Genomic DNA, 14,438 nt, shown 5'->3' on the forward strand with positions numbered 1-14,438 from the left:
GATCATCTAATATTTCCGAGACAGTTAATTTTTATGACAAATTTAATTTTAGACTTTCGTCTATAAAAAAATTATTACGAGCATACGGAAAAGTATCGCACGATGCGTATCTGAAGTCGATGCGACGGCGTGCTGTCAGAGTGTACACTTAGCGGTATCCTCGCAATAACATTATTATTATACATTTTTTTCCTCCCAATGACACATCATGAGAATGCTGAAATCCAGAAAAAAATAGAATCAGCGAATTCGAACGTGTTTGTGTGGAGCCCGGTCCAACCCTGGTGGCAGCCAAGTTTGTTTTTTATTATTAGACGACGCTTACACGCGTAATTATTTGAATTCGCATTTCCGTATATGGTAGGATGAAAATACCCCGTAAAATACCGCAAAATTACGGCACGCTATAATTGTTGTTTGCATAATCTGAGTATAAGTCACTATAGTTGTATTTGTTTGCATAGTGTATTTGCTGGAATTAACTGTACTTCAATTGTAAACATCTAATGAAAATTTTACCTTGAACTTTGGCCAAGACTCTGAAGTAGTTTTAACGTGTAATGTCTAAAGTTGACGATTTCTTTCTACAGTAGTCTTTTCAATGTCATGTAAGCATTGTATTATTATTGAGCAAAGGATACGAGGCGCGGAATGTAAATTTATTATTTTGTGTATACTAGAAGAAAACGTACTAATAATTCAAAATTACGTACGTATTGGAGGCCGTGGCGTGTGTGTTTTAAAATGATGTGTGCATTTAAAAAAACGGCGTGACTGTGCGTTTTAATGGTATGTGCTTTAAAAAATCATGTGTGTATATTAAATGGCGTGGGTGTTATTAAAAACGTGTGTTTTAAAAATGACGTGTAAAGTAAAAATGATGTGTGTCTTAAAATGACGTGTGTGTTTACAATTATGTGTATTTAAAAAAAACGTGTGTGTTTAAAAGGACATGTGTATTTTAAAAATAATGTGTGTTTAAAAACATAACGTGTGTGTAAAAACTATGCGTGTGTTTAAAAACGACGTGTGTGTTTTTAAAAATGGCGTGTGTTTAAAAACGACGTGTGTGTTTTTAAAAATGGCGTGTGTTTAAAAACGACGTGCGTTTTAAAAAATGACGTGTGTGTTTTTAAAAATGGCGTGTGTTTAAAAATGACGTGTGTGTTTAAAAATGACATGTGTGTTTAAAAACGACGTGTGTGTTTTTAAAAATGGCGTGTGTTTAAAAACGACGTGCGTGTTAAAAAATGACGTGTGTGTTTTTAAAAATGGCGTGTGTGTTTAAAAATGATGTGTGTGTTTAAAAATGACGTGTGTGTTTAAAAATGACGTGTGTGTTTTTAAAAATGACGTGTGTGTTAAAAAATGACGTGTGTGTTTTTAAAAATGGCGTGTGTGAGGTCGAATGAAAATTTCGTGTGTGTATAAAAAAAACGCGTGCATTAACTTATTTACGCCTGTGGGGGCGCTGTTTTGAATGATTTTTTTTCGTGTGTGTTTGTGCAAAAAAACAAGTATAATATCACAAGGTAGGAAAGCGTTCACACCATGACACCGAAATTGTCCGAAAATAACACGATTTTCAAAATTGTATTTCGATCCACTTCACACAACTCAAGCATGATATCGATAGAAACATTCGATTGACTGTTATTATATGAGTGGTAGGCGAATGTACCGGTGATTGATTAAGTATGCCGACCCTACTTTAGGTCATTTTTTATTATCCAAGAAACGTTCCGAGCGCCTGTGAGACCAGTATGAGTACTTTGTTCTGCCCCATTGTACCAGACGTCGACGCATTGTCTTCAGCAACCAACCACACGAATAAATCACCAGGTCTCTGAGGTATACAGTGTCGGTAAATTTATAGGGCAAAATGAATAAAACGTTCGTGCTGGACAAGTTTCTTTTTACGTATCTTGTTAACGTTATAGAACTCCACAAACGAAAATGGCTACCAGTTGAGACGACGCCTCCACAGGCGTGAATAGGTTAATGCACGCGATTTTTTTAACACACACATGAAATAAATCTCTCAAATAACGCCCCCACAGGAGTAAAAAGGTTAACGCACGCGTTTTTTTGCACAAACACACACGAAAAAAAAATCATTCGAAACAGCGCCCCCACAGGCGTAAATAAGTTAATGCACGCGTTGTTTTCTTTTTACACACACGAAATTTTCATTCGACCTCACACACGCCATTTTTAAAAACACACACGTCATTTTTTAACACACACGTCATTTTTAAAAACACACATGTCATTTTTAAACACACACGTCATTTTTAACACTCACGTGGTTTTTAAACACACGCCATTTTTAAAAACACACACGTCGTTTTTAAACCCACACGTCATTTTTAAACACACACGTCATTTTTAAACACACGTCATTTTTTAACACGCACGTCGTTTTTAAACACACGCCATTTTTAAAAACACACACGTCGTTTTTAAACACACGTTATGTTTTTAAACACACATTATTTTTAAAATACACATGTCCTTTTAAACACACACGTTTTTTTAAAATACACATAATTGTAAACACACGCGTCATTTTAAGACACACATCATTTTTACTTTACACGTCATTTTTAAAACACACGTTTTTTAAAACACCCACGCCATTTAATATACACACATGATTTTCTAAAGCACATACCATTAAAACTCACAGTCACGCCGTTTTTTTTAAATGCACACATCATTTTAAAACACACACGCCACGGCCTCCAACGCGTACGTAATTTTGAAATATTAGTACGTTTTCTTCTAGTATACACAAAATAATAAATTTACATTCCGCGCCTCGTAAAGGACATCGTAAAATAAATCTTTTGAATTTATGGAAATTAATCTTACTTACATGCACTTTCAAAGTGTTCGTCGTGATTTAGATCAAAAATGCATATTTGTGACAATTCGTTTATGAGGTATAAGGTTGTTTGGATTGTCCTGTAAACCAATGATCACTCATTCATTTCCTTTTACAAAATATATACGTAATAATTTATATCACTGTGAACAAATTGTTAAGAAAAAAATCTCTGTTTCACCTATTCTAGTTGTTTATATACGATTTGCATGATTGTTTCGATAATTCATATGTACATGGAAGTTTCTGTCTAATAATTCATTATAGAATACTTCTAAAAATATAGACATAATTACATTTACAAATAATAATTTGATAAAGTGGATCACGTAGTTTTTATGGTGTACTTTTCAAATAAAAGACACTCATTAGTTGCCAAACATCTTGTTTGAAAGGTAAAATTGTAAATTTTGAATTAAGTTTAATGTTTTCACAATACACTTGACACACGACAGTTCTTCCCAAGCTTTCTTTGATTTATGTTTTTATAAGGGCAGCAGTACGTTTATTTTTTAATTCAATACAGGACATTTTGAGTGTAATTTTGTGTGCTTACATTTGCCTTGTTTTTCTGTTCCGTACCCCGTTAGAAACATTAAACCTTCTTTAGGAGAAAAATGGTTGAATATAATGCGAAACATAAATAAATATTTAAATCCACATCGAACGTATGCTGGCAGATTCATGGTCGCTAGTACTGACATGCACACTATATTGAACCTCCTTTAAACTCCATGGAATATAATTAAAATAAATATTCAATCCATCAAGTCTTGCCTTTTTATAACATGATACGCCGATTATTAATCAAAATGAATGTGTTCATGAGTACAGACTACAACAGTTTGAATGAAACTGAACAAGGCACACTAGATAATTGATTGCATTGTTGAAACAAATATGTATACCATTCTGTATTACTTTTGTACCTACGTTCAAAAACTGTCAGAGCATTTCCTATAAATAGTTAAAGTAAAATAAAACCAACATGCCCACCCGTCCTGTGTGATGTTTATGTCAGGTTTGATTACAATCACCCCAGGCATCTTTGAGGAACGGCTGATGACACGCTCAAATTTTGCCAGTTGGTTAAATTTGATCAAAATCCCGAAACCCCTAACGGAATACCAATAATAATTATAAGATTGCGCCCATGAATGTATACCACAACATTTCTAAAAACACAAACTTCTAACTCTTATTCGTGGAAATCAAGCTGAAAATGAGTTAGAAAATTCCGTGTTTACGTATTCTTCAGTTGACTTCCTATATTTGTTTTAACGTAAGCAGGTCTTAGTCATGGTCTTTTCTTTTTTTAAGATGGAGGCGTGACCTATTTAGAATTTGTCATGCAACAGTCACGAGCCAGAGCGGTGTCACGAGGCAGTTAGCCTCGCACACTGATTTGTAAGTATTGAATAAATTTGAAATATTAACTAATATTCTCCAAAAACTGAATTATGTTATGATTTAAATTTGACATTTTCTTCGTCTGTTTTTTCCAGTTAAAAAATTTGCGATCGCTGGAGATGCGTAAAATATACCTTTTAATTATTGTAATTTAATACTTATCTATATATTTGCAGTGTGCAAAATAATTTATTGCAGAATCTTTCATTTCATGGTGCTCGTCTTGGTGTAGGCCAGACAGACATAGTGATATCAGTTTATAAATTAAATTGTTTCGATGTGTAAGTAGGTTTTGGATTTTGGTCTGATTACATATACCATAGCATTTGTTACTGGTAATATTACTAAAACACACACACCCACATTAACACAGGGACTATCTGAGGCGCTTGTATTATTTATTTACATTGTTATATTATTTGACACTTACTTATTCATTAAAACTATTTTTCTCCAAAGTGACTTTTTAATTACATGCAAGTGACCCTGACTTCAGCATCACCTACCTTAATATGGCATTTATCCACAGTACGATAAATATATATAATGGCGGAATGATGTAATTTAAGTAACATTCGCAGCTCAAGTTCATGTTGTATACTTGGCTCGGCAAGCATGTTGTTCATATGCCGATTTACGAGTAAGACGTCAGGACAAAACTAATTAAAAAAATATGATACTCGCGAAATTGACACTCAAAACGTTTTTTGCTGGAGACGTGGAAAAATAATTACCAATAACAATTAAATTAAGCAAGACAGTATTTCAAATTACGACTACATGAATTAGCTATAGCTTGACGACATTAGATTTTTAATTTGACTTTTCTTACAATAGGAGATCAATGAATACGGGTATTTCTAGTCAACAAAGTGTGCTCGTTACCAACACATGGTGATGGACAGTTCTTTATTTTGTTAACAATCATGTACGTCTCATTGCATCGGACGTTCTTACATGACAATAACGCGTCTCACATACTCACATACACATGTTAGTATAACACTTGAATTATTACTGCTTAGCATTCTATTGAATACTATGTTTGGCAATGTTAATAACGAGTGAATAAATATTTTGAATATCATTAATACACGGATATGGAGTAAATTACATTTTGTCGCAATTATCAATAATATGCTATACAGATTTCATTGCCAGGCACCATGGGCCATTTTTGTTACAATAGAGAGTAAATAAAAAATAATTTCAAAGAAACATCATTCGAAATATCAGTACACAAATTATGACATTTCTCATTTCAAATCCTGGAAAACATAATTCGTTGAAGATAACAATTCAAGTATGTTACAGAATTATTATTGTTAATCAAGCTAATATAAATAGAGGGAGATCAAGTTTTCCTTTATTCGTCTGTGTAATACCAAACGCAAGACAAAATAATATTGATTCCGAATGAAAAAACAACAAAATTAAAATGAAAAACAAATATATGAGATATGAGCTTACAATCTATATCCTTCCTCCACAAAATTCATCTATTCGCACTATGAATGTAAACAGATCAACCTTCCTTGATACAATGAGGAACGTAGAAAATATTGGTTCTAAATATGCAAGGAAAACATTTAAATAGAAATGTGATACAAACACGTAAGAATCTGAAATGTTAATCCACATTCACCATTTACAACAATAGTTTATTTGTCAAGTAATAAGTGCGAAATTATTGTAAAGTATGATCTCTTTCTGGATATGTGATTTATTGAAAGTCAGTACCCCTTTTCCCGAGCACACAATCAACTGACTGATTAAATACTTTTCATTTTACTATGTATAAGCAAATTCAATGGTTCACTGTTTTATACTAGATTTATCAGTATATGTTACAGCATCGACCATTGATTTTAAATTTAAAACGTATGTAATTATTGTTATTGATATTAAGACATTGTAAACAAATACATGATCTCTAATTTTTGCAAACCCAGTTTTTATGTACAGTTTTCGGGCTTCTTGTTGACATTCACCCGTTGTTAGGAATATGCACTCAAATTGATGTTCTTTTGCATATTGTACAGCTTTGTTCAGTAGTTTAGCTCCGATCCCAAGACGTCGATATTTCTTGAATACATAAAATGTTGTGAGTTCTGGCTGGATGCCACGTCCTTCAAATTCATTAAGAACTAAAGCGACTGTACCAACGATTTGATCATCATAAACAGCCACCCAAAAGTTATCGCGCCCACTGTCAATGTAAGTAGTCTTAATATCTTTCAAATCTGAAGTAAGTCTATACCAAATATATTGTTTGCACATTATATAGATTGATATGATGTATGCGGTTAATATTAGTGCAAATAGCACAATAAACAACAGGACTGAATTGTAAACATACAACGATAAATAAAAACACATGGCTAACAGGAAGGTATTAACTCGTGTAAAACTAAGATGTCGTTGACATGTTGGTTTCAAATGACCCATTATACTGTCTTTGATTACATACATCACTTTTCGCTTATCGTTTTCTTCATATTGTCGAACTGTAACTGTGCCTTTTATTTCCATGCTGATTAGGTTTGGTAAAGCAAATACTCCTAATACATTCGAAGTATTCTCCTTAAATAAAACAAAATAAAATAAGTTCCATTACTGCCAACGAATAAATCAAAACAAACGAGGTAGTACTCAGAGGAATAATAGAGCTTATTAGTACTCAAATATTATTTGAACTTTTTTGGAGAATTCAGGTTCAGACCACATGATTGTCTATTCTGACTGCATTGATCAGCTAATAATGACATCCTTAGGAAGGGCTTGTGTAAATTAGGCAATGGCGAACTCTGCACTAGTCACTGAACTGTGTTTTAAGAAAAGCTGTAAAACAGGTATTTGCAATTGCTGACGAAGCTAGTTCTAAATTAATTAGTCACGATATGCTCATGTAACTAAATCTTCGTTGCTGATGGTTACATGGATTTTCTAACCGACCGCGATTGAACCATGTAACCTTGTAGAGCTTAACCTTCATGTCAAATACACGCCAATGAGCTTAAAATAGTTCACTATTTCATCGGCTCGTATGTGGTGTATAAAAATAGACAATAAAAGCTTCAGCGTTCCAACATTTTTACGATGTTAAAAAAAGATGAAAGATAAGTAAAAAAGAAATTTGTATAACATATCAGTTTGGATATTCCAATTCCTACTGCCGTTTGCTTTTACTTCACAAGTAAACTAAACAGATTGACAAGAATTTCGAGCGGTGTGTATGGATATGTGTTGGCTAAAACTAGCCAATCGATATACTGCGGTTGATTCTGAACGGTCTGACTGTGCCTAACAGCCTGGAGACATGATTGGGATCTGTGTATTGGAACCTGAAAACATACACGACAACTACATATTATGCAGCTCCATCAGATATGTTTTGCTCTTGCACCAATCTTTTTTTTAATCATGATTGTATATATCATTTGATGACATTTCTCGGCCACATGACCAAATGGCTACAGTAACTGTACTTCTAGTATGTATGGTGGGAAATAAGCTGGTATTTAATGTATAAAATAGACAAGGGATAAAGGCTCCAGCAATCCAACATTTTAACTAGTAAAAATATACGACAGAAAAGTCATATATAATTTATAAAAAATACCAGTTGCTCTTCCAAATTTTCCAATGTCTTGCAATAACTTTGATGATATTAGTAGAATAACATAGGAAAACTAAACATTTTTGCCCTATTTATGAATTCTGGACGGTGTGCACAGTTGGATGTGTGGCCTATTTGGAATTTGTCAGGCACCTATCACAAATCTGGTTACGAACAAAGCGGGGTCACGAGTTAGCATCGCGCACTGATTTGAAATATCAACTAATATTCTCCAAACAGAATTATTTCATAAATAAAATTACATTAAATTTGACTTTTCTTCATCTGCATTTTTACAGTTTAAAAATGTGTGATCACTGGAGCTTTTGAAATCATGTAAATTAATACATATTTACATATTTGCTATGTGCGAAATAATTCCCAGCAGATGCTTACATTTCATAGTGTTCGTCTTGGTTTAGATCAGAAAGACAAACTCGTATATATTGGTTTATGAACTAAACAACGGCAAATTAAAGCGACTGTACCAACGATTTGGCCATCATAAAACAGCCATCCAAAAGTTACCACGTTACCATGAATAATCGAGTCTATCTGTACTTAATTATTATCGAACATGATTTTGTATTCTGACTGCGCGAGTCTGGAGCCACAAACAAAACGACCTACATATGCTTTCCAGTTTTCGTCACAATACCTTCACAACAGAATTCTTGGGCTGTTATTTTTGAGTGCAATTTTTGTTATTGTTGCTGCATTTCACATACGTATTAACGGTAGTCACGCTAAGACAAAAAGCGCAGCGCACACCTGCATGTCAAATGAATGAAAACAAAATTTAAATAGTTTCATATTGGATTAATATTCATGGTGTATAATGTTTTATATAATGGTTTACCTGAATTGAACTAATCACGCCTATACGTAGCAATCCACTTTTTTCTTGTCCTGGAACATGTATGCCTGTTCCGGTTAACGTTCAGAAATAGTTCGTATATATACGTACAGTGATATATATAGTAGCAAAGTGTCCGCTTGGTGGCGTACATCAGAGAGGGAATTATCTGTTCGGATTGCAGTTGTATGCGAAAAATTAAAGCACCAGATATGGTCTAGATTTTGTTCTTGCACCAATCTTTTTTGTCGAAAATCATGATTGTACGATATATTATTTGATGACATTTCTCAACAACATGACCACATGGCTACAGTAACTGTACTTCTAGTATGTATGATGGGAAATAGGCTGGTATTTAATGTATAAAATAGACAAGGGATAAAGGTTCCAGCAATCCAACATTTTAACTAGTAAAAATATACGACAGAAATGTCATATTTAATTTATAAAAATACCAGTTGCTTTTTTTGGCCAAAAACATTTTTGCCTTATTGATGAATTCTGAGCGGTGTGCACAGTTGGATGCGTGGCCTATTTTGAATTTGTCATTTACCAATCACAAATCTGGTTACGAACAAGGGCGGGGTCACAATATACTTCAAACAGAATTATTTTATAAATTAAATTTGACTTTTTCTTCATCTGCTTTTTTACAGTTTAAAAATGTTCGATCGCTGGAACTGCGTAAAATATACCTTTTGAAATTATGTAAATTAATACATATTTACTCCTGCCTCCTGTCACGCCAATAACAGAAATACCAGGCAACCAATCAGGAAATAAATTAAGACCAGCATGGCCGGCAGACATGTGTGACGTTCCCATCACATTTCAATAAATCTGCCCAGACAAACCCGAGAAACGTTTTTTTCCCAGTAAAATACAAGAGTGAATTTTGCATTACTTTGCGTTTTGTCCCTACAACACTTATGTTTAAGATAATATATGTAAACATAAATATATCAGAATATGTAGTAGACTTGTACAAAATGGACGTCATTCCTAATCAAAATCTTGAAACAAAACTGACCAAATATAAGTCGATAAAAAGTTTGAACGAAAATTTGTTGATTAAATGATCATGCGTACATTTTTAGATTAATTAATTTTAGTTGAATGAAAATGTGAATGGACAAAGATGATAGATTGAAATTGTTATCCCATTACTCTTACATTTAATACAGTTGCCTCTATGTATATTCGTGGAATTCAAGCTGCAAATTAGTTTGTCTGCAGTTGTATACTTCCTTTGACTTGATCATTTTTAGTCCATCCAAATCCCTGAAATCCAAATCCCTAAATAGAGATATACCAACTAGTGTATGATAGATGGAATTCGTCATAAAATCTATCATGACTGTATTCTGTTTTTGTTGATATATAATCATGATTGTAATTCATCAACGTGACTGCTTCCTGAGACATAACCTTTGGCCATACTCCTGCTCCTTTCCTGGAGAAAACATAGTTGAATTAAACGTACATGAAGAACAGACGATGTGTAAGCAGGTTATGGTCATGTTTTCTCCTTTTCTGAGTTATGGAAAGATTCTCGTTATACCATATGCAGACTGATCAAGGGAGCTTCATTCGGCCGATTATGGAAACCATCTGAATTGCGTGAAGCAAGTCAGTAAAAGGACAATTAACCAGTAAGATGTAGTATACTAGCTGCAACACTAATTAAAGAATTACTCGCAAAATTAACCCTCAAAGCGTCTAAGACATGAACAAATTATCACTGTTAAGCAATATAATATATAAATAGAGACAGATTACGTCTCCCCTTATTCAGTCAGCATGGGGTGCCTCACCCATGCGTTCATTGGTAATGGATGAAGAAAATCAATGTACAAAAGTACTACTCGAACCTCATTTATTCCAACTGCAAATTAACATAAACAGTCAAGAAGCAAATTGTTGTACATAACAATCCATACAGTAAAATAAAGTATACAGTAAACTATATATGGATATTGAGGGTTATTGAAGACGATTTATACTCAACAGATGTTCATACAATAAACATTCATGCAGAGAAAAGCTGACATAAACACAGCAAAAAATTAAATTAAGGAAACATTCACTGACCCCTGACCTTGGCTTAGCCAATGATGCCACAAAAGGTACTAATCGCTCGTCAGGTGAAATAACATGAATAGTTGTACTCCCTATTTGTTGGCAATTAAACACAATCTCTATAAGAAACATACATTACAATCAATAAATCTACAATTTGGTCATAACACACTAGAAATATCTCTTGAATGTGTAATTATTTCTAAACATTTCCCAGGTTGCCTTTACTACATGTATTTATCTTTAAATGCAAATATTCAACGATTAACAGATGGGACCATAGGGAAATCATTAGAGATAATATTAAAAAAATGTATCACTTTCGTTTTATGCTAGATGTATCTTGAACCACTGTCACGACATCATCAACATTTGGTTTCAAATTTAAAACGTATGTAGTAATTGTTCTCGATATTAAGACATTGTAATTAACAACATACTCTCTAATTTTAACAAAACCAGTTTTTCTGTACAGTTTCCGGGCTTCTTGATGATCTTCACCTGTTCTAAGAAATATACAACTAAATTGATGTTCGTTTGCATACTGTACCGCTTTGTTCATTAGTTTAGCCCCGATCCCAAGACGTCGATATTTCTTGAGTACATACAATGTTGTGAGTTGTGGCTGAATGCCACATCCTTCAAATTCCTTAAAAACTAAAGCGACTGTACCTACGATTTGACCATCATAAACAGCCACCCAAAAGTTACCGCTCTCACTGTCAATGTAAGTAGTCTTAATATCTTTCAAATCTGAAGTAAGTCTTTCGCAAATACGTTCTTTGCGCATCTTATAGATTATTATGATGTATGCAATTGGTACCATTGCAACTAGCACAACGAACAACAGAACTGAATTGTACACAAAGAACGACAAGTAAAAAAACAGTGCTAGCAGAAATACATTAGTAAATCTTGTATAACTCATATGTCGTTGAAATGTTGGTTTCAATAGATCCAAATAACTGTCTTTAAATACATATATCACATTCTGCTGATCTTTTTCTTCATATTGTCGAATTGCAACTGTGCTTCTCCTTTCCATGCTTGTTAAATATTTTTTAAAGCCAATATTCTTATTATATCCATAATATTCTCCTGGAGAGAAACAATACGAAATAGTGTCCTTACTATCTACAGAATTAACATAATAATACCAGAAGAAGCATTCATTATTGGGATCTTTTTTTTGGAGAATAATGAAGGTCCAGACTAGTTTGTAATGTTTCTGGCTGCAAAAAGACTAATAGTATACGTTGGAAACTACAGAAAATACAGGGGCGTTAACCCTGAAACTCGTACCACCCAGTTACATTGAATTGCAGTTCAAATGATTTAACAATAATAACTGTATAAATATTACAACATGAACTATAACATTGTCTAATATCTAGTCTCCTGTTATAGCACAGAGCATTTAAGTTATGTTATTATGTTATTAATTAATTTTTTTTCATGCGAATTGAATTACTTGAATTACTTGAATTACAATTCATATCAATAGAATTTACAATATTTCACGACCCTTTCACGCAATTACTTGTTTATAGGATCAATGAAATGTCTATATTGGCCGAAAGTTCATAGTTAGTCTGTTAACGTTAGATAATATCATGGAATTTCACAGATCAAAGAGGCAGTATGCGTAGTTTTGATTATATCTGTAAAACAATTCTTTTGTACGCCTACCCTAAACACTCATGCTAATGCTCACACAAAGCCACCAATTCATCTGTATACACCCCTCTACATAACTATATGGGAGCGCTGAAGGTGAGATTTAGGTTTGGGGATGGGATAAGAGTTAGGGCTAGAAGTGGAGCTGTAAAGTGAATCCTTTCATTTGTGTTCAACATTATAACTGGGCCAAAGGTTACCTTTCGCTATAACATGCAGCACATTATGAAGTGAACGAAACGCTCCAAACAAACTAAAATTAGAATATACGGCATGACGCGCGTGAAAAATATTTAATGGATTACCTAAATTGAACCCCGTTCGCCTATACGCATCGTATCCTCTTCTTTCCTGTCCTGGACGCGTGTGCCTCTTCCGGGAAAGATAATAAAAAGTTCACATATACAGTCGCAAGGTTACCGCTTGGTGGCGTGCATCAGAGAGAACATTAATCGGTATTGTTCCTGTGGTATGCGACAAAATGTAAGCATTTGAAATGATCAGGATGTTCTTCCGTCTATTGTGACTATTTCGAAAACAATATTTGATATAATTTCTCAATCACGTGACCACAGGAAGCCCATATACTATAAAATATACTGTCCGCATATCTTGATCGACTGTTATCTAATATATAAAAATATAAAAGGTCCGAGGTTCGACGATCCCGCATATAAAAAAACAAGCGAAAGAAGTGTCAATCGTATTTCGGAAAACTACCAGTTTAGAGAATATTAGTTTTACTTTCGTCAACGCCATGCAATTACTTCACTGATGTTAGTAGAATAAATCAATAAAACTAAACAAATTGACTGACCCCATTCTTGAATTCCGAGCATGGCCTATTTAAAATGTGTCATGCACCAATCAGAAGACTTGATAGAAACGAGAGCGTGATCACGATTCAGTTACCTTTGCTATCTGGTTCGTAGGCGTAAGCGAAATTTGAAAGGTCAATTAATATTCTCGGAAATGATAATTTTTATGAAAGATTTAATTAAATGTGGATTTGTTGGAGCCTTCATTGTTTATTTATACACTATACCATCCAATATAATTCCTTTCATATTGGCTGGGCGTGAAGATCATTATAGTTCCTCGCCTCCCTTTGAAATGACGTGTAGGTTTTTTATATTCAAATACAAGTTAAACTAATATGCGTTATTTCAATGACAAAGTGCTTCATGTAATTTGTTTACAACACTCTTGGTCATGTGAACTACTTTTGTGGCCGGACGTTTATTTGTGATTGTATCACACATGTTTAATTCCTATGTTTACTTGCATGTTCTTTGTAATTATGTTCATAGTGTATTTTCAATGTTTTTTTTTCAATGTCATGTGGTAAGCATTGTACAATAAACCTTTAGAATTTATGGAAATTAATATTAATTATTTGCACTTTTAGAGTCATCGTTTTGTCCTTGTTTAGGTCAAAAATACGAATTCGTGACTATTGGTTTATAAGGTATAAGGTTGTTCGGATTGTTCTGTAAAACTAATTATCACTCTTTCGATCCCTTATACTAAATGTATACGTAGTAATAATGTTAGTACGTTGCAACTCACGCCCTTCAAATGAATCTTACCAATCATAAAGAAACCACACACATTTTGGGCGACATATATATCTAAGACGGCTCTACGTGTACCGGTCCTGAATTCAAAATACTCACTTCATTATGTAAATAAGATCTTAGAACGTGCTGTGTATGTACAAATGTATAAAATATAATTTCATAAATGACCTCATATGTGAAAATAGGTCGGGTTTTACAGGATAACGGGGAAAAGAAAGGTGCAATCTTTATTGACCTTATCAAGGCTTTTGACATGGAACATACGCTGTCAAGTCCTACATGTCAAAACATGTGCGACGCGCCAATTCTTAACCAAAATAAATGTGT

General features: G+C 33.6%; 1 protein-coding gene across 1 annotated transcript; it reads right to left on the reverse strand.

Moving 5' to 3' along the window:
* Window positions 1-11,118: 11,118 nt before the first annotated feature.
* On the reverse strand, window positions 11,119-12,939 carry LOC146731972 (N-acetyltransferase 8F1-like). Its single transcript, XM_085493103.1, has 2 exons — window positions 12,837-12,939; window positions 11,119-11,952 (listed from the first exon to the last, which is right to left on the reverse strand). The coding sequence occupies exon 2, from the start codon at window positions 11,897-11,899 to the stop codon at window positions 11,171-11,173; it is 729 nt and encodes a 242-aa protein (XP_085349229.1). The 5' UTR covers window positions 11,900-11,952; window positions 12,837-12,939; the 3' UTR covers window positions 11,119-11,170.
* Between the last annotated feature and the right edge of the window lie 1,499 nt (window positions 12,940-14,438).

The sequence above is a fragment of the Saccoglossus kowalevskii genome, chromosome 18 (assembly GCF_978046115.1).
Source record: "Saccoglossus kowalevskii chromosome 18, keSacKowa6.1, whole genome shotgun sequence".
NCBI classification, from domain to species: Eukaryota; Metazoa; Hemichordata; class Enteropneusta; family Harrimaniidae; genus Saccoglossus; species Saccoglossus kowalevskii.

What these genes read in the sequence shown, in the direction of transcription:
- LOC146731972 (XM_085493103.1), bottom strand. Translation starts at nt 11,899, where the DNA reads ATGGAAAGGAGAAGCACAGTTGCAATTCGACAATATGAAGAAAAAGAT.